Consider the following 23,040-nt stretch of genomic DNA (forward strand, 5'->3'; position numbering starts at 1 on the left):
GCTTAAAAGGTCCCTTCCAACATAAATAATTCTGTGATTCTATGACTCTGTGATTCTGCCTTTCCCTGGTTACATTCAGGAGCTGTCAGCAGCTGAAGAAGAGCTGGAGACCTGTGCTGAACCCCTCAGCCCCAAGCCCACCACTGGTCTCCAGTTGTTCACAGAGCTGATGGTCCCAGCTTCCCCTCTCAAAGGCTTCCCCTTGCCCTTGTGCTTGCTCTGTTTGTCCCTCTCTCTTACGTGCTGCAGCACCCCCAGGGCTGACACCGGGGAGAAGGTGACTGTGCCACCCAGCTCAGGACACTGCTGACCAGCTCCACCTCCAGCCCTCCACTCCAGCAGCCTCCCACTCTGGGGCTGCGTGGTGAGAAGAGCATCCCCGCTTCCCAAGACGGGAATGGAGAAGGGAAGGTGTGCTGTCCCTGCCCAGCCTCGTGACCAGTTTGAGGCATGAATGGTTTGCCATGGTGGGCTCCTGCTGAGCCTCACTGAGCCTTGTCCATGGGCAGTGGGGGATCCCAAGGGGAGCTCTGCTCCACAAGGGGACCCCAAGGTGAGCTCCACTCCACCCTGGACAGTGAGGGACCCCACACTGAATCACCTTCAGCCATGTCCTGCCTGCTCATGGCAGAGCCCAGGCAGACAGAGCTTGCTGTGCCTGCCAAGCCCCTCTGTGCCCAGCCCTGCAGTGTGGGCACGAGCGGTGTCAGCTGGGGCACGGGGAAAGCAGAGCTGCCAGAATGCAGGAATGGCCCTGCTGCTGCTGCTGTGGATCCCAGGGAGGCTGGGCTGGCAGGAGCAGGGGCAGGGATTTACATTGCAAATCCACGCAAGGCTGAGCTCAAGCACCCGGGGCCAGCAAAATCATTATTGTGGTCTTGGCAAACCCAGCTCTCCTTGCTGAGGGTGATGTGCTTGGTAATTACATAAGATTGGCACATTTCTCTCTGCTGTTCTTCTGTCTCCCTTCAGACAGAGGGTTGGTGATTCAAAGTGGGGACTTTGTGAGCATCCTTGCATTCAGCCTGGCAACTCAGATAATGGCATTTCTCACACAGGTTTGAGGCATCACCTCACTGACACAGGCCAGAGGAATTAACCTGCAATGCAAATGATATTTTTATTTTCAATATAAAAATTCCCTAAAAATACATGTGATAGTTCTAATTTTAACTCATAGCCATGCAAGTGAAGGTTGTGGCATCCGAAATGCTCAAAAATGCAGTGTTTTAAAACAGCTGTACCAGAAAAGTGACTGGGGGAAGCAAGAGTGGTTCTCCCAACCAGCTTGTGCTATGGACACTGAGAAAGGGTATTGGCAGGTGGAAATGCACCAAGGTCTTTTGAAATCAGTGGAGATGAGCTGATTTTGCATCACTTGCTGTGAACAAAGGTTTTATTTGGTTTGGAGGCTGCAGGGAAGTGATGCAGAAAAATCTGTGACCGAACAGGTAGGGATAAGCTGTGAGTGCCTGTTACCAACATACATTCATGATATTCTAAAATAATATATTTATAGCATATGATTTTATAATATTATATATTTTTTATAATTCATAAAATTGTCCAGCAGGAGTTAAAATTTGATCTTAGAAAATTCAGATCCACAAGGATAGTAAGCTATAGCAAATTCAGTGGTGGATGTGGCCAACAGAAAGTGTTCTTGAATTTCAGATATTTTTCCAAAACTAAGAAGAAAAAATTATAAGGACTATGTTAAAAAAAAATTAATCTCTTCATGATGCATGGTCACTTTGCTGTCAGTGGGGCTGCCCTGGCTGTGGGCAGGGAGGTGAGCACACCTGAGTAGGCTGAGCACACATTGGTTTACCAGGGACTAAAGTGATTATGGGATAATCCAAAACACTTGGAGAGAGCAATAAATCCTGGAGCTCCTGTGCCACTTTTTATGTCCCCAGCTGCTGGGCCTCATCATGCTTGGGGCAGTGGGACAGTGTTGGCAAACTTGAAGGAGCAATAAAGGAAATCCATTTCATTAAAACAAGGAAGAGTGGTAGATGTAATTTTGCAGATTTCATTTGGTGTTAAACCCACCTGCCTTGTAGTGGGGCAGATAAAACCCTGCTGCCAGTGGAATCGGTGACTGGAGTGGGCAATGCAACTGGACCTGGGAGGAGTCTGAAGTGTGAGGTAAGATTTGCAAGGCTGGCTGCTGGAGGTAGATTTTTTTGTGATTAGACCATTTAGTCTGGTCAGAAAAAGCAGATAAGCTTGAGGGAAAACAAGCCCTTCTCTGAATTTGAAATAGAAGCAGCAAATTGACAGATGGCTCAGGATAGCAGGAGCAGTGCAACAGGGCCAGCTAATCACTGGAGATAAGATCTCCAACACAGGCACGCTCCCAGCCCCCGCTGTGGCACCGTCCCTGTCCCTGCAGACATCCCGGCAGGTGGGGAAATGCCGCCGCACCAAGGAGTGACCTCACGTCAGAGGGGACATGTGCAGCTCCAGCTGGGGCAGCAGTGCCTGGTGCAGCCCTGCTGCCGAGGAGGCTGAGCCAAACCACTGCCAACAACGCTCCTCAGCCTCTGGTGGGAGCCTCAATCTTAGGGAATATAAAAGCTCTTGAGACACAATCTGCCTCTCCATCCCTTGGCAGGTGTTTTCTAGCCCCAAGGAAATACGATTCATGTTACCCACAGGTACCAAAACCATCTTGTGGGAAGATGGCAAAATTGAATTCCTGAGGAAAAAAGTTTGTAAAAGCACCAGGAGAGTCAGTGCTAGAGATGGATTTTCTCTTCAGTGGGGTGTGTTGGGTACTGTGTGCAAGCTTGGTAAGGAGAACTCCTCCTAAGGGATGCCTGTGCTGTGCATTTCTGAGTGCCACTGCAGTCCAGAGCTTCCTGGGCTATCAGAAACTCCTGGGACCCCTCTCACAGAGCACCTGACTTACCTGGGCATTGGGAAATGGCCAGGAAAACACCACCCTGCTGTTGTTAAACTGAGCAACACCAGGCTGGCTCACAGTAGTTGCCCAGAGAAGGCCCATCCCTGGAAGTGTCCAAGGCCAGGCTGGACCAGGCTTGGAGCCACCTGGGATAGTGGAAGGTGTTCCCTGTCCATGGCAGGGGGTGGAAATGGATGGGCTTTAAAGACCCTTCCCAGCCAAACCGTTCCATGATTCCGTGATTCTGTGACTCTGGCACAGGAGCTGCCAGGCTGGACTGAATGGTGAATTCCATGTTTTATGCCTCCATCCAGTCCCCACACTTTCTCCTGGTCTCCATTAACACAAGAGCCTTGGGAAGGTTTTGTTCAGATTACCGGGGAAGGTTTTAGGAAAATTCCTCTATGGCATTCTTGAGAAAACTCTCCCTCTCACCACTGCAGACAATCCCATTTTCCCTCTTGGGGGACTCGGGCTGGATTGACAGGAGACGACATCCATCCTGTGGGTGCACGCAGCTCCTGGGGCCTCTTTGTGTCAGGCTGCTTTAACAACAAACAGAGCACAGCCCCTGCAGCATCCCATCCAGCCAGGGAGACATGGGGAGAGGGACCCGGCACGGCCAGCTCCTCATGCCTGGATTACCCTGTGGATGAAATGCAGATGAAATAGATTTTTTTTTTTCTTTTCCATTTTAAGATCCCCCATATTGACAAAATGTGAGTATGAGGCAGATTGACACCCAGATTTGACTTGGAAGCAGTTCAGCATTAACCTATTCAGCTAATGAACTCCAGTTATCCGGATTGGTTTGCCAAAATTAGACCCAGGAAATGGCTGTTTATTCAGTGGGAAAGAGAATATAAAAGGTCTGTCCCTAAAATTTGCCAAAGCAGCTGATGATGATGCCTTAGGTTTTAACTTTTATATTTTTCAAATTCTGTACCGCTTAGTGTGTAACTCTGAAGTTCCTTGTAGCCTGTTCACTTCTGCTCTCTTGTGCTAGGGAGACATAACAAAGCCTCTCCAGGCCTGCTCTTCAAGGACACCCAGACTGTCCTAGGCCCAAAAAGTACAAACCAAAGAGCCTCTAAGGGGGGCAAGTGGAGGGGAAATTACATCATTAAACTGAAGCTTTAATTGGAGAATTAACCCTGCTATGTAAATGAACCAAACCTATAAAAGTGTGAAGAACTCGTGACTGTTGTCCATCTTGGGGTCCATCTCGGCAGTGGCCTCTGGCTCCCCAGGGGTACCTTTGAAGGTCCTTCAAATAAATACCTGCCTTTATTCCCTTACTCCTGTCCAGTCTCTGTTTCTAGGAGGCCTCTTCAGGCATCAAGGATGTTGTCTAATTCCGATGGAATTCTTAACCTGACACATTTCAGAGAGACTGACTGTCAGGGAACTGACCCCTGGAAAAATCAGGATAATGGCACATGGTTTTGCTCACAGGTTTTAAGATTTTCTTATGTAAGTATTACATTATGCATCCAGTCCAGGGTTAATAGTGCCCAGACAGAATCTGCCCTAATACATTTATGTATCAAACAGGGCTGCCCAGTAAATAAATTCAAAATATTTTCAAAGCCACAGCTTTTAAGGCTGAAACTCAGAGATTTCTGTGGGATTTGGAATTGAGGGGGGATGCCATTTCAGTTGAAGGCAGCTGAGGCTCCTAACAGGTTCCTGATGCTGGGCAAAAGGAAGGAGTAGTGGCAGGGTTATTGGAATTTCAGTTGTTCACTGTCTGGAGAAGGCAATGTTATTTCTTGCCCCTTCTGCCTCCTTGGCTCTGTTGGAGGAGGCTCTTTGTTCCTGATTCCTGAATTTCATTGATAAGGTCAAACAGGCAGGATCAGCAGGAAAAAGGCATGAGGAACTCAGTCCTGCATGGAGAACTGAGTTGTGTTTAATCATTATTATGATAATATAACATTTATAGTGCAGTGGAGGCGTGGGGTTACCAACAGAGCCATGCAGTGCCTGCACCAAAAATCCATCAAAGTCAGTATTTTACCTCCAGCAGCCCCGTGTGGCTGCCACCAGGGAAGGATGAAAGCATGAAGAAAATACACTTGCCCAGGATATTCTCCAAACCTTCAGCTGTTTGTGTCTCAAAGATCCCTCAGGCTGGGGGATGCTGCAGTGTTCCTTGCCACCGGGTACATCTTTGTTTTTCCTTCTATTCCTATTCCTTTTTCTATTTCTGCCATATTTCCCTGGCATCATTGCAGAAGGGAGGGAGGGAATGAATTTGCAGAGATGCTCCTTGACTCTTTCTTCCCTTGGCCTGGCCTTCCCCATCCTTTCCATATCCGTTTCCCTGGGATATTTATGCATAAGGGAATGATGGTCTGAGTGTTTGTGACTCTCATGGCCACTGATCAGTCTCAAAGCTGATTGTGACAGTCGTGCAGAAATGTTCTTAATTTGGGAAGATGAGCAGGAAGGTGCAATGTGTCTTTAAAAAGCTCCTTGCCCAGGGAGACCTGGGTCCAGCACATCACCCAAGAGCCTGAGAAATTTGATAGATGAGTCTCCAACATTCTTGTCATGTCTCCCCTTCTTGTTTTGCCCCCTTCCCCGGGCTGGAAGTGCTGAGAGGCATGCTGTGAGGTCTGCCTTGTGTCCGTGAGCCTGTCAGAGCTGGGACACGCAGCCCATGGCCTGCAGCTGGACTCAGAGGAGTCTCCATCAAGCACTCATCCAAACGTCTCTCCCCGGCGGAATGCCCTGGGGTTCGGCACTCCTTTGTTTTGAAAGCCACAGTTATTTGTATCAGCAAAGCATGCAAAGAGTGCCCCAAAAAGAGAGGGAGGGGGAAGAGAAAGAGAGAGGGGGGCAGAGAGTTTCTGTGCCTGATGGGATCATGCTCAGAGAAAGAGGGAGAGATGCATTATTGGAGTCTGGTATTAAACAGAGCATCAGTGTTTTTGGAGAGAGCCCCAAGTCCCGTGGCTGTGAGGGGGACAGGGGCTGGTGCAGGCAGAGCAAAGGAGACCCTGTGAGGATCCAGCTCTCCCTTGGGTGCTGCCAGGCTTCACAAGGCAGAGGAGGCAATGGGGAACACAGCAACGGGGTTCGAAAGCTGCTGCTGAATGCACATGGGGTCTGGAGATGGTGTGATAGAGAAAATCCCCCAGCTGGGTTTCTGGGAGAGCAGGGAATATGAATTCCTTTTTCTCCAGTAGATGCTACACAGGAATGACCTGGGGACATGAGAGACAGTGATAAGTGACTCTCTCCATCCCCTTTTATCCTGTTTACAATACAGAGGTTTTCCTTGAACAAAACCCTTTTTTTCCTCTCCGTGCTCCTGGCTGTTGTGTCTAAATGAGCCAATTTGCTGAAGGACTCCTCCTGGAAGGACTTGAAGTCTAACAAGAACAGACGCTGGGTTGCAGCATGTTGTTTCTGGCAAAAATCAATTTCTTCACAAAAGAACAGAAATCTGTTCTTGTATTTCAGTGCTTGCCATTTCATCAGGGCTCCTGTGATACCTCTCACAGCCCTGGCCAGGAGGGAAATCCTAGGGTCTATTTCCATTCAACTTATTTCCAGAAAATGTCTGAAACTGGGGTCTAATGGCTCAGGGAAGGGAGAGCAAAGGCCGGGGAGCGAATGTGTTTGTTACTGCTGCAGTTAATGGTTTTGTTGATGTGCTGTTTATCCTTGGGCTGATGTGATTTCTGGGGCTTGAGCTGCTGTTTGACATCCAGGGGATAATCTCTTGCCAGAGGCCTGGCTTGGCTGCATGGCAGGGCAGGGCAGACTAAGTTTGATGCATCATCTGAAACGCAAGAGATGGACCCACAGGGACAGAATCTCTCATTAATTAAAGATGCGTTCTTGTTTCCCTCTTTTATAGCTGTGTGATGCTCAGGAATGTGTTCTCCTGTGACAAGGCTGCATTCTTCAGGTGCTCACTGTGAACTGCAAATGAGCAACAACAGAAAGAACCCAACACTTTGGAGACTGTTCCAGCCTCCAGGTTTCCCAATTCGCCCAGTCTCACATCAGGAGGTGTCTGCCTTCAGCTTCCCCACCTCTGAAAATAATTTCTCACTTTTCCTCCAACGTTTGTCATCCTTCAGTAGCCTGAATTTTTGCTGCGCAGTTATTTAGGTTTTGCCTAAGTAAAGTGCAGGACAAGGCTGAGGCTGCTGAAGAAAGTCTAGGATTTAAATAATTGTTTTTTATTCAACTGTATTAGAGCATTTTATCGGGATGGACCCAGTTTAAGACATTATTCTTGTTGATAAAGCAGGTTTCCCTTCACACCAGAGGTGGGACAGGCATCACACACCCAGAAAAGGGCAGAATCAGCTCAACATCAGGGGAATTCAAAGCCTGAGGAACAAGTGAAAAACAAAAACATTATTAGAGGGAAGAGATAGTGGAGAAGGAGAGAGCTGAGTGCTTGTCAGGGCCATGAGACTTTTAAATGATTGATCTTGTGGTATAGAGTTTAATGCTTTACAGAATACAAGCTTTTCCCGATTTTCCCCAATCAAGCTCTTATTAGCATGAAGTTACATTTGTTGACAAGAGCTGTTTTCCATTATACCACAGTGACAAGACAGAGTCATGGTCCTAATTTGAGCTTTTTAATCAATCAGTGATTGTACCTGTGCAGTTGTACCTGTGCCTCTGACATCCTGCTGCCCTGACTAACTGGGCTATACCTCCCCCCATTTTTTTTTTTTTTTTTTTAATAATCCACCTTCTCCTTGCTTTTCCCATGAAGTTAAAAGGTGACAGGAGTTCAGGTGGTTCAGCAGACTCTGACCATAAAGATATTGGGTTTTGTAGCCCAGTACATACAAGGAAGAGTTCTGGCTTCAACTGTAGTGTATTATCTAGTCCAAACAATGAAGAAACCATGTTCAGAAGAGTGAACTGAAAAGCAGTCTCTCATCGAGCCCCAGAGCAAGGCTGTGTGAGATAGGACAGGAACCTGCAGCTCCACCGTGAATGGGTGATATCCTGCTGGAGAGAATGTAGTGTATCTCTAAGCAGGGAGAAAAACCAGGATTATTAAGAAAGCAAAACTATTTGCAGGATGCCCTAAACTGACTGTGACCATGTGCAAACAAACCTGTGAAGTTAAGGCAGCTCTCTGGCAATGAAACACTGAATGGGACAGCAAGGCATGGTGCAGCACAGGTGTAATGATGATGAAAGAGCTGTTTTAGAAGGGATACCTTGATGAGGGATTCATCCTACGAGGAAGAAGGTATCTGCTCGGTATCTGCATCTCCAGGTGTGTTGGTCACCTGGACTTCTAGAGGTGACCTGACCTCTGGGGTTGTGTCCAGCCCTTCCTCGGCATCAGGATGTGGAGCTGCTCAGGGGAGGAGGCCACAGAGGTGCAGCAGGGCTGGAGCCCCTCTGCCATGGAGCCAGGCTGGGAGAGCTGCGGGTGTTCACCTGGACAAGAGAAGGCTACAGGGAGACCTCAGAGCCCCTTCCAGGGCCTAAAGGGGCTCCAAGAGAGCTGGAGGGGGACTTTGGACAAGGGCCTGGAGAGACAGGACACAGGGAATGGCTTCCCAGTGCCAGAGGGCAGGAATAGATGGGATATTGGGAAGGAATTGTTCCCTGAGAGGGTGGGCAGGCCCTGGCACAGGTTGCCCAGAGCAGCTGTGGCTGCCCCTGGATCACTGGAAGTGTCCAAGGCCAGGCTGGACAGGGCTTGGAGGAACCTGGGATAGTGGAAGGTGTCCCTGCCCATGGCACGGGTGGGACTATACCATGACTCAATTCCATGCTCCGGTGCAGAGGATGCAGTTCCGCGAACCCAGGCGGCTTTCGTAGCTGACACCACCTTCGCTGACGGTACCGAGAAGCCGCAGCCACTATTTCCATGCTGCGAACGGAGGGAGCCACGGCACGATTCGTGTGGAAAGGGCCGCCCGGCCACTGCCCCTCACGGCCCCGGCCACTGCCCCTCACGGCCCCGGCCACTGCCCCTCACGGCCCCGGCCCGGCCCCTCACGGCCCCGGCCCGGCCCCTCACGGCCCCGCCACGCCTGTCCTGCAGCGCCCCCTGGCGGCGGTGTAGGGGCGGGACCGCGGCCAGGGAGGCGGAAGCGGAAGCAGCGAGAGGCGGCGGAGCCGGAAGTGGCCGGAGGCGACGTGTGCGGAGCGGAGCGGAGCTGGTGCGGAATGGAGGGGCTGTACCAGCAAACCAACAAGTGCGTGAGGGCTCGGGGGGTGCGAGGGGCTGTACCCTCAATCCAGCTGGTGTGTGAGGGATCTGGGTGTGAGGGGCTGTACCCTCAATCCAGCTGGTGTGTGAGGGATCTGGGTGTGAGGGGCTGTACCCGCACGCCGAGGGTGAGGCCGGGGCCGGGTGTGCGGGAGCCCAGGGCCGACACCCCACAGATCTCAGCGCTCTTTAAAAGCGTTTCCCCCATAAAACCCCATCCCGGAGCGGGGCCGCGGCGGGAGCAGAGCCCCGGGCCGCGTGTGCCACGTCAGCCCCGAGGGCTTGGCGATGATTCCCGTTTGTTGATGTAGATTTATTTAAAGCGTGCCCGTTTATAAGGATTTCTGCGGCAGCAGAGTTTGAGGGGTCCGGCTGCCGCAGTTTAAACTACCTCTGGAGGCGTGTGGCTCCTTGAGGATTAGTCCCACATTTGACAGGTAGTGCTGGTCTGGGGAGAGGAGAGGAGTGGTGTGGGAATTGCAAAATAAGGCAAAAAACCTCGCGGTTCTGTTATTACAACATATGGAGTAACTCACGGGAAAGGGGCCAAAGGACATGGTTAATCTAATATTCTGAACTTCTATGGTAATTTGCTTCTTTGTGGAGCTGTGTTCAGGGAGGTGGGGTGGTAAGAGACTTGAGTTAGATCTTGTATTGAATCATCATTTCTCTATCATTGAATAGTGATGCAGAGTGACCCTGTAGGGAAGAGCAGGACATCCTGCTGGAGGCAGCTGTTACAGATATGGAGAATGATCTTGTCCTGTTCCCGTTTCTGTAGTGCCTTATGATCATCAAATGGTTCAGGTTGAAATGGGCCTTAAAGCCCATCCAGTTCCAGAAGAATTTAACAACCATCAGTATTTTGTTTTGTTTTTCTTTGCCACTGCTTGTCCAGCAACAGTACTTTTTTATAATTAAAAGCTTTTAATTTCACTTGATGCCTGTGAATTCACATGTTGTTGAGAGTCAAAATCATTCCTTATTCATCTTTTCCTCTTGGATGTCTCCCCGCTGTCATCTCCAGACCAGGCTGAACAGCTGTTTCTTGTAGAAGAGTTGTTCTGTGCTTTTCATAATCTTCATGTTGATTTCTGTTTTTAAATAAAGTTACTTTGTAGGTGCTTATGAAGTGACAGCACAGTTTGCTTCCTGCTGAGGACCTGGGTTGGTGGTCAGGGATGGGCTGTCTGCTCTTAACACTGTGTTGCTGATTCCTGTGCTGTTCTAAAAAGTACATTTCAGAAAAAAAAGCTGAAAAGTGAGGTACTGAGAAATGATTTTGTAGCTGTTAAGTGACTTCTCTGTTCCTTTTCTCTTTCTCTCCTGACAGGCAGGTCCATGAGGTCCAGTCTTACATGGGGCGCCTGGAGACTTCAGACAAAGAGTCAGTGCACTGTAAGTAATGAGTGAGTGAGGGAGGTTGATTTAGTTTGCATCTTTAACCTTATATGCCTTCTCATATTTACAGTCATTATTGTAACAAATTTAGCTCCTGAGTCATTGTGATCAGCTGCTGAGACACATCACCAATTCAGAATGCACTGAAATCATTGTACTGTCTAACCTCAATAAGGTGATGTTCTGTATGAGGACAGAGCAGAAAAGACAGGACAAGAATTTACCTCATCTTCCTGTTATAATCCTTTAACTGACAGAGAGTGCTTGCTGTGGATGCTTCTTTAATGTCATGGTAGAATGCCAGATTTTTGGTGCTGTTAGGTTTTCGAACTCATGCTCGGGGTGTCTGTGCAGGCCTTCAGCACAAAGAGATCAAAATCCCCCCATCGATGGAGGTTTTTTGGACACTTTGAATTAATGAACAGCTTGGTGTGGACGGAACTGCAAATTGAGAGCATCTCTGGGCCGGTTTGTTAGAAGCTCAGAAAGCTGAGAGATGTGACTGTGCCTGCCCTGCTGTGTTGTTATCCCCTCAGCATCCACCAGCTGGCAGCTTTCCCCTAAAGATGCTCAGTGCAGTTTCTGGGGAACATGCTGTGTGATTTTGTGTGCAGGAACTTAAGCAGGATGATCCTGACAATTGCTGCTGCAGCAGAGTCAGAACCTGTAATTCCACCTGCTTATAGGAAATGTGTAGAACCATTAGGTCTGAAATTGCCTCACTAAATTTGGACTATAACCCTGTGCTCATAAATGACTAATAAGAAGATGCTCTGATATGTGTGGCAGGACTTTTTACCCCAGTGCAGAATTGGCACGTGTATTTTGGACCTGTGCTTGAACCCTTAATTCCTGCATGAGTCACTAATAATGGGTTTCATCAGGAACTTCTGAGGTGAAAGGACACTGCATTGACTGGATGCATTTCTGCACAGGTTCACTGACTTCTCTTACCTTGAACACATTTGTGAACCACGTCTGGGCTGTAGAAAGGGCTGTGATAAATTTCCTATCAAAAAAGAATGACTTACTAATCCAGGTTGTGGGTTTTGTGGTGGTTATACCACTCCTCCTACAATGCCATACTTCCCAGACTGCTGAATGTGGTTTTCTGGGAAGTCCTGGTATGTGGAGTGGTTGGCAGGTGGTTGATGATGCTTCTCTGTGTTCTTGTGAGAGCAAATCCTGCCGAGGGAGCAGGAAGGGGGCTGCAGGGGGAATGTAGGGGCTTGAAATCCTAATTCATGGACCTGATGGGGAAAGAGGCTCAGATGTATGAAAAGAGCAGGGGCTTTCCTCAGAGCAGGAGGGAAAGGTGAGAGTGTCAAATTACTGAGCTAAAGAAGTGACATTTCATGATATTTATAGTTCCCAGTTACCTGATTATTTTCATCCAGTAAGGATGTCAGGTTTTACATACTGCCTTGAATGCTTTTGATCTTTTACCTTCATCAGATTGCAGTTCTTTAATTCAAATCAAATTCTCTTTTTATTTCCTTGCAGTGGTAGAAAATGAGATTCAGGCAAGAATAGACAACATATTCAGCAACTTGGAACGTCTGGAAATCCTGTCCAGCAAAGAACCTCCCAACAAGCGGCAGAATGCCAAATTGTGAGTTCACTGCTTTGCTTTGATTATGCAGGGTAGTCTTTGTAATTATTTTAATTAAATTTGTTGAAACCCTTTGCCTTTTGATTTGTGTGAAATCTTTGTATTTTGCATAACTTATCTCTGTGCTCTACAATAGCAAAATTGAGGCACAGAGGCAAAATTGCTTTCCTCTGTTTAACCACAGGATAATGAGAATCATTAAGGTTGGAAAAGACCTCAAAGATCATCAAGTCAGACTGGTGATGCAGCTGGATTCTTGGCTCTGTTCTCAGATGAGCAGAACATGCACTTGGATGCTCTCTCTCTCACTTGCTTTTAATGGCATTTGTGGAGGTAGAGAGTAAAATTCCTTCAGTTGGTGTCATTTTTTCTGGGCTATTTTCCAAGCTGTTGGTGACTGAAACAAAGAGGTTTCTGAAGTGAGCAATATTTTGAGCAAGGAGCTTGGACCACAAACATCAGGACTTGCTGTTCTTAATTAATTCTGTGACTCAGTTATTAATGTTTAGTCCAAAATCCCATTGTAGACAGTAGGGGTGGATTTCATGTCACCTGTATTAAAGAAAGAGGTCAGTATCTGAAATACTCATTGATTTCTTTATAGAATCCTGGAATGGTTTGGGTTGGAAGGGGCCTTAAAGATCAGTTCCAACCCCTGCCACGGGCAGGGACACCTTCCACTAGGTCAGGATAATCGGGTAATCAAATATTAAACTTAACCAATCATTTAATCAGGGCCAGTGGAGTTCTGGACATGATTTGTTTCAGCCCAGTGGAGATGTCTGAGATGTCTCTTGTATTGCCCACTGACTTTTGAGCTCCTTTTAATAAACCCTCAAACTTAAGAACATGGTGCTAATTAAAGAAACTGGAAAGCTCCATCTTCTTTGTGAAGAGGGGTCATTAAATAGAACCTGTACAAATCCTACCATCCTCCCAAATCTGTGTTAAATGAGGAACAGATACTGTTATATAACTCCTGAGGAGACAGTCCGTGGGATAGGATGTCCAAGAGAGCTCAGGAGTTCTGCTTCACATTCTGTCATTAGCCTGGAAGCTAAATAATTGATTAAAATAAATAATCACCCATGAAAGAATCACCTGTGTAGTAGAAAAATGAGACAGGGAAGATGTAAGTGTGGAATTCGGCCTAGCATTGGATGCCCTGCATTTTCTAGAGAAGTAGAACCCGTCATTCCTTGTTGTTCATCACTGCTAATTTATGATGCTCCTTTGCTGATACAAAAACCACCAGAAAAGAAGAGTGTTTTTATGTGCTGGTCCTTTGCAGGCGAGTTGACCAGCTGAAATACGATGTGCAGCACCTGCAGACAGCCCTGAGGAACTTCCAGCACCGCCGGTACCTGCGGGAGCAGCAGGAGCGGCAGCGGGAGGAGCTGCTGGCTCGCACCTTCACCACCAACGTAAATATCTGTGCTTGGGCTCCCAGTGCTCCACAGCTCAAATCCATCAGGGGGTGTCAGGCAGGATGTAAACAGGACTGTTGGGAGCTGCTGTGAGTGTGAGTAAAGGTAGAGAAGAATCAAAAAATGTGGGGATCAAGTCCAGCTCTCATGAGGAAAAGCTGGGCTCTTAAGGCAGCAGGGAAAGGCTCCAGAAGCTGCTGCTCCTGTTTTATCCAGTGCAGTTCCACCTGGGTTTACATAGCAGTTGTAAAAGGGTCAGTGAGGTAGGTACCAAAGTGTACATTTACTTGGATTTGTGTTAAATGTTTGCCAAATCCTGAGAGCTGTGAAAAGCCTGGCTTTACACACCCCACTGGCAGCAGGTGTCAGCAAACTTCAGTTTAGCCAAACACAAAGCACACAGCTGGATCGAAGGCCTGCTTTTTGCCTGGAAATGAGTCAAAAAGTTTGTAATAACATGAATGTATTCCACCTGTTCTTGTTAATTCTTAGTTCTTGCATTGGGAAGCCCCCCCCAGTGCAAATTCCTGGAGGAATTTTGCTCTGAATAATGCAGCTTTGCTTTCAGATTTTACTTTTCTGCAACTAGAAAGTTAGTCTTGTTGTTGTTGGGGCTTTTTTTATACTACTATTCTTTATTTAAAAAAAAATATTCTCCTTTTTTTCCCCTTTTTAAAGGCATCTCACCTAACATTCGTTATCTGTGTTGTCAGTCACTGTCAGGGCAAGAAAGAAAGAATGTGTGCAGTCCTAATGAACTGAGATTTGGGCAGTTCGATGCATTTCTCAAAGCCTGCCAGAAAGATAATGTCTGGTATTGTGTTGGCTATTTCAAAATTATAAACAAGGCTTGAAAGGAACACTGCAGTTTGTTGTTTTTGAAACATTGTGGTGTTTCCCTGCAAGTCGGGACAGGTTTTTCCTACAGGAAAATTTGCTGTTCAGAAACAAAAGGTGTGTAAGTGGAACAGTTTTAAAGAGCAGTAGCAGGCTTACAGATGCAAAATATAGAGCAAATGGGTTATTTTATCCTTCAGATATTGAAAGGTATCACAGATAAAAAAAGACACGATTATTTTGTATTTCTTTTTAGCTTGCTACAAGAATGTGGCTTTAAAATGATCATTTAATAGGAAAATGATGATTTATTTGTCAAGTTATCAGCCTCTCTTGGTTACAGGTTTACACAGTTCCTATTCATGTACTCCCCTATTCTACCAGAGATGTCAGCTGAGTGTGTAAATCAGTGGAACATCCAGAACAGCTTTTTGAAGCTTGTAGCAGTGTTCTGAACAGTTTGCTTAATTCAGAGTTTTAAATGGTCTTTATCTTTAAAGCCTTTCCTTGTACCTGGAGAAAATCACAAGCAGCAAAACAGAGCTCTGGTGCCATCTCATCTCCTCGGGAGGGGTGTCACAAATCTACTTCTCTATTTTAATTGCTGCCTTATAGTGGATAAAAAAAAACCTTGTACAGAAATGGAATCTGCTGGTTTGGAGTTTGTTAAATCTCTGGAATAAGAGCCATTCACTTGGAAATCTCAGTGCTTCTGCTCAGAGACGTGCGTGAGCCTTGGTGCTGCGTTCACAGTGGGCCAGGGTTGTGTGTTCTGCCACAGCCCCTTCATCCAGGGCCTTTGAGAGCTCTGTCCCTGATTCTTCCTTCTTCCACAGTGAGCAGAACCCCTGCCCAGGCTCTGGGTCCTACGTGGCATTTTCAGATGAACATTTGGGGTTATTACCAAAGAGTCTGTTCAGAGCACGTTCTGCTGTGTCTGTGTGTCACCTGCAGCTGCTGGGCACAGGGAGGGTGTTCCTCATCTCTGACTGATTTCTGCCTTTGGGTGGTTCTTGTTCTGAATACCTGGAGCAGGTGATCAGTGTTCCCAACACTTCTCCCTTACCAGTATCCCAATTCCTGCTCTAAACCACGTGGGAGCAGTGAGCCATTTCCTTGCCCCTCTGGAAGGAGTGGTGTCCAGAAAACAGAGACCTGGAGGCCTTTGGCAGACAGGGGTGATCCCATCCCTGGCCTCTTGTGCAGTCCAGATTAGAGTTTTACCCTGTTATTTCCATTTCAAGATTCCTAGTTCCTAGTTGAATGCATCTTTTCTGGAAAAACCTGAAAAATACTAATTTTTAATAATTTTTTTTTTTTTTAAATGAGGTCCCTGGGTGATGAGTGAGCCAGAGCTCAGGGAACCAGGCCCATGTCTGTTTCCCCTCACTGCCAGAAATTCGCGCTATTTTGTAAATGTTTAGATGTCATCTCCAGCATTTTGTTTTTCAGGCCTTTTGTTGCTCAGAAATGTGGTGTGAAATCTTCCACAAGTCTTTCATTTGCAGTGATCAGTGACTAAGCACCTTCTTGGTGTTCAACACCTCGTTAAACACCTTCTGTTAGCTTTGATGTTCTCTCTTGCAGTCCCCTTTCCTACTGAGATTATAAAAATTCTGTGCTTTTGCTCTTTTCATCCTTGAGATCTCATTGCAGCTGAGCATCTGCTCAGCTTTGCCTTTTCGCTTCCTCCCTGTCTTCTCTAAATGACTCTTTTCACTCAAACATCAATGCTGTATTTAAAATCATTATGAAAAAAAATGTTTAAGCGCAGTCCTCCAAGTCCTGTTGGGTTTTTGCAGTGTCTGCTGGTGCATGTTGTGTTTCTGAGTGAGCAGGTAACCGAGTCCCTGCTTTCCCCACAGGACTCTGACACCACCATCCCGATCGACGAAACCTTGCAGTTTAATGAATCCCTGCAGAGTGCCCACCGTGGCATGGATGAGCTTATTGGCAGTGGCACCAACATCCTGCAGGGCCTGAGGGACCAGAGAGTCACATTAAAGGTGGGGGCATCATTTTTTACCAGAAAGACCCCACGTTTTTCTGTGTTTATGCTGATCAGGCTAAGTAAAATCAATATATGTGTTGTTTCAGTACATTGCTCCGAGCTGAGGATGCTGGAAAGGCCTAAAATTCATTTAAACAACCAGAAATCTTTACATTTTATCATCCTTTATTACCTTTAATACCCTTAAGATCTCTTGGGGCTGGCTGGCCTTCACCTGCAGGGCAGCATCTGGAGTGCTGAGTGTTATGTTTTATTCCATTATGTTTGTTTTTCTTTGGTTGATTGTTGTTCTTTAGTTCAGGTTCAGGAGCAGCAGTAGCTGGCTGGCAGGGAAATGTTGGTTCAGATGAACATCCCTCGGAGCAGCCACAAAGTTGGGTGTAAAGCACTTGGGGTTAAGATTAGTAATAAAGATATTGCACCTCAACAGTCCCTCCTTCCCTGCTGGTATGCATTGCTGCATGTCTCTTCATAGCAAATATTTGTCTTTTATTTTACAGACTGCTCAAAGTGATGGTAAATTTTGAGTGAAAAGCTCAGGGATACAAAAAGCTTTTTAATAAGAAGCGTGTGGGGAGAAATGGGACTTTTGAAAAATGTAGGGGAATGCCTGTGTTGTATCCATCTTCTGATGGGGATAACCACTGTTGTCAGTTTTGTGACACTGCTTTGTTTTGGGATGTATTTGCCAGATGTAGGCATTTTTAATGACATAAATCCCAGATTTGGTCAGGTCTGTCACACCTGCAGCTCCATGGTGTGGCAGGCAGTGTAAGCCTGGTCTGCACTCCAGCTGGCACATGGGGAGCTGAGCTGGATGTGCACAGGCACTTTGCTGCCCTGATCTCAGGGTTCTTGGCTGCCTGGTGTTCCCTGAGCCCTGCACAGGACCAGCAGAGGGTCCAAAGCAGGGCTGCAGCTCCTTTTCTGCTCCCTAGTCTGGTGTCCAGGCCCTGCACCCACAGATGTTACACAGAGACATTAAAGCAGAGTTTAAAGCTGAGTTCTTTCCAAGATGAGGTTTAGCTTCTTGGTTCAGGTCAATTGTTCACTGACCTGGTGAATATGGATTTGTTTTAAGACAAGGTCCATTACTAGAAAAACCTCAGTGGGTAGTTCAGTGTTCATTGCAGAGGAATGGTGTTGCTGAGCAGTCTGGCCACAGGACTGGTGGGGACAGGGAGGGGTTCTGCTGCCAGTTCATGAGGAAAGGGCTGGAAGGACTCATTACTAGTGCTGGGAGAGGACTGGGGTTTGTGAATGCTTTTTGGAAAGAGCACCTTCCTTGAAGTTCCTGCATCCCTGAGAGGATTGTGGACATTTGTCCTCCGTGTTGAGCACTGGGTTGCTTTGGTGGCTGATCACATTGGCCTGGGGCATCCAATCATCAGTGTTCCTGTGCTGCACACAGGGAATTGGAGTTGATTCTCCAAGCTGGGATATCACTGATCCAAGGTAATCTCTGATGAGGGACTGGATGAAGCACATGGATTCTGGAGGGTCCCAGAGAAGGAGGTGCATCCCATCACAGGTCAGGAGAGCTCAACCACAGCTGGCCAGTGCCATAGAGAAGCCCTGGCAGGACCTGGTGCCCTGCAGAGATAAGGAAATGCTGTTTCTTGTAGCACCACCAGTCCTGCGTGGCTGCTTTTGCTGGCTGGCTGGCAGTGACTGCCTGGTTCCTGCTGGATCTCCCTGGGCCTCCTGGCTCTCCTCCAGCCTTTGCCAGGCACGTGAGCTCTGGGCCAGCCCTGCAGCAGGGAATTGCTGGGTGTCTGTCTATGGCTGCTCATACACACAGTCTGTGCTTTTGGGGCCATCGTGTTCCTGGGGGATGTTGCTTCTCCCTTGCAGGTGAGGAAATGTCTGTTTATGTTCCTTTTCCCCTTACTCAGTTTTTCTTACACTGAGAACATCTGGCAGAAGCAGCTGGTGTAGAGACAGCCTACAAAGAGAAATGGGTTAATGTGGAATCATGGAATATCCCATGTTGGAAGGGCCTCCCAAGGATCACTGAGTCCAACTCCGGGCACAGACCCCCCAACAACCCCACCCTGGGCATCCCTGGCAGCGCTGTCCCAGCGCTCCTGCAGCTCTGGCAGCCTCGGGGCCGGGACCAATCCCTGGGGAGCCTGGGCAGTGTCCAAACACCCACTGCAGGAAGAACCTTTTCCTGATCTCCATCCCAAATCCCCCTGACACAGCTCCAGCTGTTCCCTGGGGTCCTGTCCCTGTCACAGAGCAGAGATTGGAGCTGCAGCCCCCAGTGAGCTCTGCCCTCAGTCTCCTCTGCTCCAGCTGAACAAGTGACCTCTGCTGCTCCTCCTGTGGCCTCTCCAGACCCTTCCCCACCCTCGTGTCCCTCCTCTGGAACCTAATAGCTTTATTCTCTGTAACTTTGTGCATTTTGGGTATAAATAGACAGGTATGGAATGAGTATTCCCAGAACTGATCCGGTTCTACAATTTCACTGTTCTGTGACTGCAGGAATTGAAGAGCTTTCCCTTTCTATGGTTTGCTTTCATTTTAAAGCTTCATATTTGGTTTCTGTTCTCCCAGCACGGTTTGGTTTTGTTCTGAAGCAGTGTGAAAGGATTCTGCGGAGACAGGAAGGTGCTGAGCCTGAGAGCAGTGCACAAGAGGTTAATGAGAGGTGTGGGAAATGGAGAAAACAGATTATGTGGAACTAGCAGAGACACAACCTGACCAGTGAAGGGCCTGAACTGCCTTGAACACTGATGATGTAGTTCAGCACTGCAAGTCTGTGTTTTATGAACTGAGACACTTTTCCATGTGGGTCTAATATAGTTGATCTAAATTCTCTCCTTGGAGAGCCTTCCTGATCTTGAGTCAAGTTTATACTCAAGACAGTTCCCAATTTCTGCATTTTCACTCTTTTGAGACCAAAAATAACGTGGACTGAAGAAGGGAGGCTAAAGATTTTATTTCAAGGTCAAAGCATGGAATTCAGCACTGTGATGGGAATCTGTGCTATTGACTTGGCTCAGAGATGAACCCAGTGTTACAGCATCCTGTAGTGGGGTGTTCTGTCAGGGACAGCCCAGATGTCACCGTGAGGGACTGTCCATTATCCCTGGCCTGGCAGGGCCCCTCCTGGCAGTTGCCCTGAGCACACGTGGGTGTGAGGAGGGTCCTGGCCTGTGTCTGGCTGTGGCTCAGTGCTCTGCCTGCCCACAGGTGTGTACAGCTTTCCTGGAAGGGTCCTTCTCACCTCCTGTGCCATTGGGACTCTGCAGCCCTGAGTCCTCTCCCTTCTCCCCACTCGGGACAATATCCCACCCTGACCTGTGCCTGGAGCACGTCTCTGTGCCAGTATTTCATACTGTTTCCTCCAACCACTGCCCTGAAATAAAGCAGCATTCCTGTTGTGTCCCTGCTGCTGATGTAATCGTGGGATCCACATTCCTAATTCTAAGTGTCCTGCCTGCAGCACCCTGCGCTTTTCTGTGCAAGGATTTCAGCAAATGGCATTAATTACACATTTATCTTCCTTTTTTCTGCCATTTACCTTGCAAGTGTCTGGACCTTCTCAGTCAATCTCTGTTGGTATGAACTGTACTTCAGCAAGGGGAGCTCTGCACAAAACCTTGCCTGGTCAGAGCTTGAAGTTCTTTTTAGACTGTGACTAGAACAGGACCAGGAAAACTCTTACTCTTGCTTAGGGAGTGCATTTTTCTGAGACACTTTTTATCTTGTCTCTGTCCAGACAGATTGTTTTGTGTCTTTAACCATGTTCCTGTTCATGTGTATGAATTAATTAGTCAAACATCCAGTTGTTTCCAGGGTCCTGTGGCCACCTCCTGTGGAATGGTAGGGATGGTTGGCTGGGAGAAGTCCGTGGACTAGAATCCATGCAGAAATATGCGTGGACTGTGGAATAAGAAGGCTCAGAGCATGAGTGTAATTGTGTCATTGCTGTGTTGTCTTCAGGGCACTCACAAGAAGATCCTGGACGTTGCCAACATGCTGGGCCTGTCCAACACGGTGATGCGGCTGATTGAGAAACGCGCCTTCCAGGACAAGTTCCTCATGCTGGGGGGGATGGCCGTGACCTGCCTCATCATGTTCCTCGTCGTGCAGTACCTGACATGAGCTGCTGAACTCCTGCAAGAGGAGTGTCTCCAGGACTGACTTTCCTCTGGGTGCTGCTTTGGATGAGCCCTTCCCGTGGACTTCAGAGTTTACAAATCCCACTCGGACAGTGTCACGTGGAAAGCACGTCGGGAAATGGATGTGTCCGGGGATGCTGTGCTTGAGAATGGCCCTGTGAAAATAACCCCTGGCCTTTACTGCTCTCACCTCAAGCCTGCAGGTTGAACAGTCTGGTTAATAGGAAGCAGAAGTGAACATTGTGCCCAGCTGTAGCAAGGCAGGAATGTCCCTTTGGGCACACAGGGATGGGAGGATGCAAAGGCACAGCATAGGATGCAGCGAGTCTTTCCTGTGCTGGCCAGCACTGACCTGACCCCTGCACTTCGCACAGAGAATTTCACAGTGTTCATGGGCCTGAGTTCAGCCTGTGGGACTGAGTGTGCAAAAAGAGTTGGGAGGTGAAGGGCTCCCATCTGCGGTTCCATTTGCTTGGAGGAGGAGGATGTGTGGGGAAGAGTCTTAGAGCACGGTTATAACCTCAGTTAACTTCACACACAGTATTAACCAGCACAGATCTCTCTGGTTTAGGCTGAAATGCTGCTCTGCTCATCTGAGGGATGTTCTGGTACCTCTCTCTGCCCTGCTGCTTCCCAGGGGATGCCGAGTGCTGTGCTCCCTCCTGCTTCCACTGGGATGCACATCAGGCCTGTGGCATCTCCCTGGGTCTCCTGCCAAATCCAGCCTCCTAAACTGACATTTCTAATGCTGAAGCACAGAGATTTGGGGAGCTGCGTTCATTTCCTGAGGTGCTGGTTGGGTTTGGGGCTCTGGAGCTGGAACTTATGTGGATAGAGCAGGTGAGTCCCCCGGTACTGCCTGGAGGTGTGGGATTGTTCACAGAGCTGGAACAGGTTCTTCACACCAGAGGAATGGTGGGATCAGCACAACAGGCCTGGCACTGAAAATCAGCTTGGTATGGGGAGTTCCCTCAAGTTTGTGCCTTGGGATGGTGATGTCCCCATCCTTGGGAAGGGTGTTCCCTGTGGTACCCTTTGCACCTGTGGAGTTACTGTGAAAGACACTGGGACATGTCACCTCGCGGGGGTGGTGCTGGCTGGGACTCGTCTCCTTGGGGTCATTCCCTGTCTCAGTGAAACACTGGAGCTGTGAGATCCTTGTCTCAATCCAGCACTGCTTTCCCTGCAGACTGGGGATGTCTGACAGAGGGGCCATCCTGGGATTTTGGGCATCATCCATTTCTGTCACCCTACAGAGCCATTCCCATCCCAATGTGCAGCAAGTCTGGAGCATTCCCTGATGTCTGACAGTGGCCCAGATGTGTCATATCCAGATGATGTGGCCTCATGCTGGCAATTCCTTCCTTGTTTTCTGTCTGGAATGGTTGTGGGTCTCTGGATTAGTAACTAATCACAAGTTCTGCATTCTGTCCTCACTGCACTGAGCTTTGCCTTCATTATGTGGCTTGTTGCAAACTGGGAGAAAGGGTTTTAATAACTGAAAGAATTTTAGAAGGAATTTTAGGGAATGTGGACCATGAGACGGGGCCATGCTGGTGACCAGAGCTGGGGTGGGGCCCAGCCAGACCCCCAGTGTGACCAGTGGCCCCTGTCCATGGACTTCTCCATGTATTTGATACTTCTGGTGTGTTTCCTGCTCTTGGAGTTCCCTATTTGTCCAGGTTTTCCAAGGAAATACTGTAGCAGAGCAAATATGGAACTGGTTTTCATTTGAGCCCAAGGGAGTAAGGAATTAAAGGAAAAGAGGGAATCTGCAGTGATGGAGCATCTGTGTTGCTGTGTCTGTAATAGAAATCATAAATCCAAATTTGCCTGAAATTTATTTTGGATATGAAATCTGATGGATTCAGCCCTTGAGAGGGCAGCTGAGCACTTACAGGGGGTCCCTGGCAAATCTCAGTTCCAATGAACTGATCCAATTCCACTTGATTTTACAGTGTTGGTGTTTAGAGTTTAAAGCTGTTATTGTTTAAAGTTTCTGTAGCTGTGACCTGGTGTAGCAGGGTTTATCTTAGACCAGGCTGGGACTCTGGCCAATCTTTTGGGCTGCAGTAGGAGCCATAACATACTTGGAACTGGATTTTTTTTCTGTTTCTGAGCCTAGCTTGGCATTTTAATAGACGTTTTCCTCTTGATTTATTCTGCCTTCTCCTTGTCCCTGCACAGGCTGATTTCCCCTTGGTGAGCCAAGTGTCCTTGCTACCCATGGCATCCAAAGGTGACATGTGGGGCTTGAAGGAACCACCTGGGGAACTGGATTTGAGGATGTGTGACATCAAACATGTTTGCAGTGCCTGTGAAATCCAAAGAGATTTCCAAGAGCATCCGTGCTCTCAGGTGGTTTGTGTGAAACTCCAAAAGCCTCCATTGCAGTGGGACAGGGCAGGGACATTTGTGGTTCCTTCAAGCCCCACCTCTCCCCTTTGGATGCAGTGGGAGATGAGCTGGAGCCCTGGTGGGATTGTGGGCCCTGCCA

At 47.9% G+C, this 23,040-nt stretch overlaps 1 protein-coding gene and 1 long non-coding RNA gene across 5 annotated transcripts; one reads left to right on the forward strand and one right to left on the reverse strand.

Moving 5' to 3' along the window:
* Positions 1-7,089: 7,089 nt before the first annotated feature.
* On the reverse strand, positions 7,090-8,866 carry LOC121661437. Of its 3 annotated transcripts, none has more exons than XR_006014973.1 (4): positions 8,668-8,866; positions 8,119-8,344; positions 7,739-7,903; positions 7,090-7,264 (listed from the first exon to the last, which is right to left on the reverse strand). It is a non-coding gene; the product is annotated as an uncharacterized LOC121661437 (long non-coding RNA). The 3 variants fall into 3 exon arrangements; XR_006014974.1 differs by having other exon boundaries at positions 7,739-7,900; positions 8,013-8,344; XR_006014975.1 differs by having other exon boundaries at positions 8,013-8,344.
* A 146-nt stretch (positions 8,867-9,012) lies between these two features.
* Positions 9,013-22,048, forward strand: GOSR2 (golgi SNAP receptor complex member 2). 2 transcript variants are annotated; one of them, XM_042021619.1, is made up of 6 exons: positions 9,013-9,111; positions 10,459-10,523; positions 12,030-12,138; positions 13,430-13,562; positions 16,268-16,408; positions 20,365-22,048. In XM_042021619.1, the coding sequence occupies exons 1-6, from the start codon at positions 9,083-9,085 to the stop codon at positions 20,524-20,526; spliced, it is 639 nt and encodes a 212-aa protein (XP_041877553.1). In that variant the 5' UTR covers positions 9,013-9,082; the 3' UTR covers positions 20,527-22,048. The 2 variants fall into 2 exon arrangements, with proteins under 2 accessions (XP_041877553.1, XP_041877554.1); XM_042021620.1 differs by lacking the exon at positions 16,268-16,408.
* Positions 22,049-23,040: the final 992 nt, after the last annotated feature.

The sequence above is a fragment of the Corvus kubaryi genome, unplaced genomic scaffold (assembly GCF_017639235.1).
Source record: "Corvus kubaryi isolate FWS band 111438036 unplaced genomic scaffold, C.kubaryi_AGA036_p1.0 37152, whole genome shotgun sequence".
NCBI classification, from domain to species: domain Eukaryota; kingdom Metazoa; phylum Chordata; class Aves; order Passeriformes; family Corvidae; genus Corvus; species Corvus kubaryi.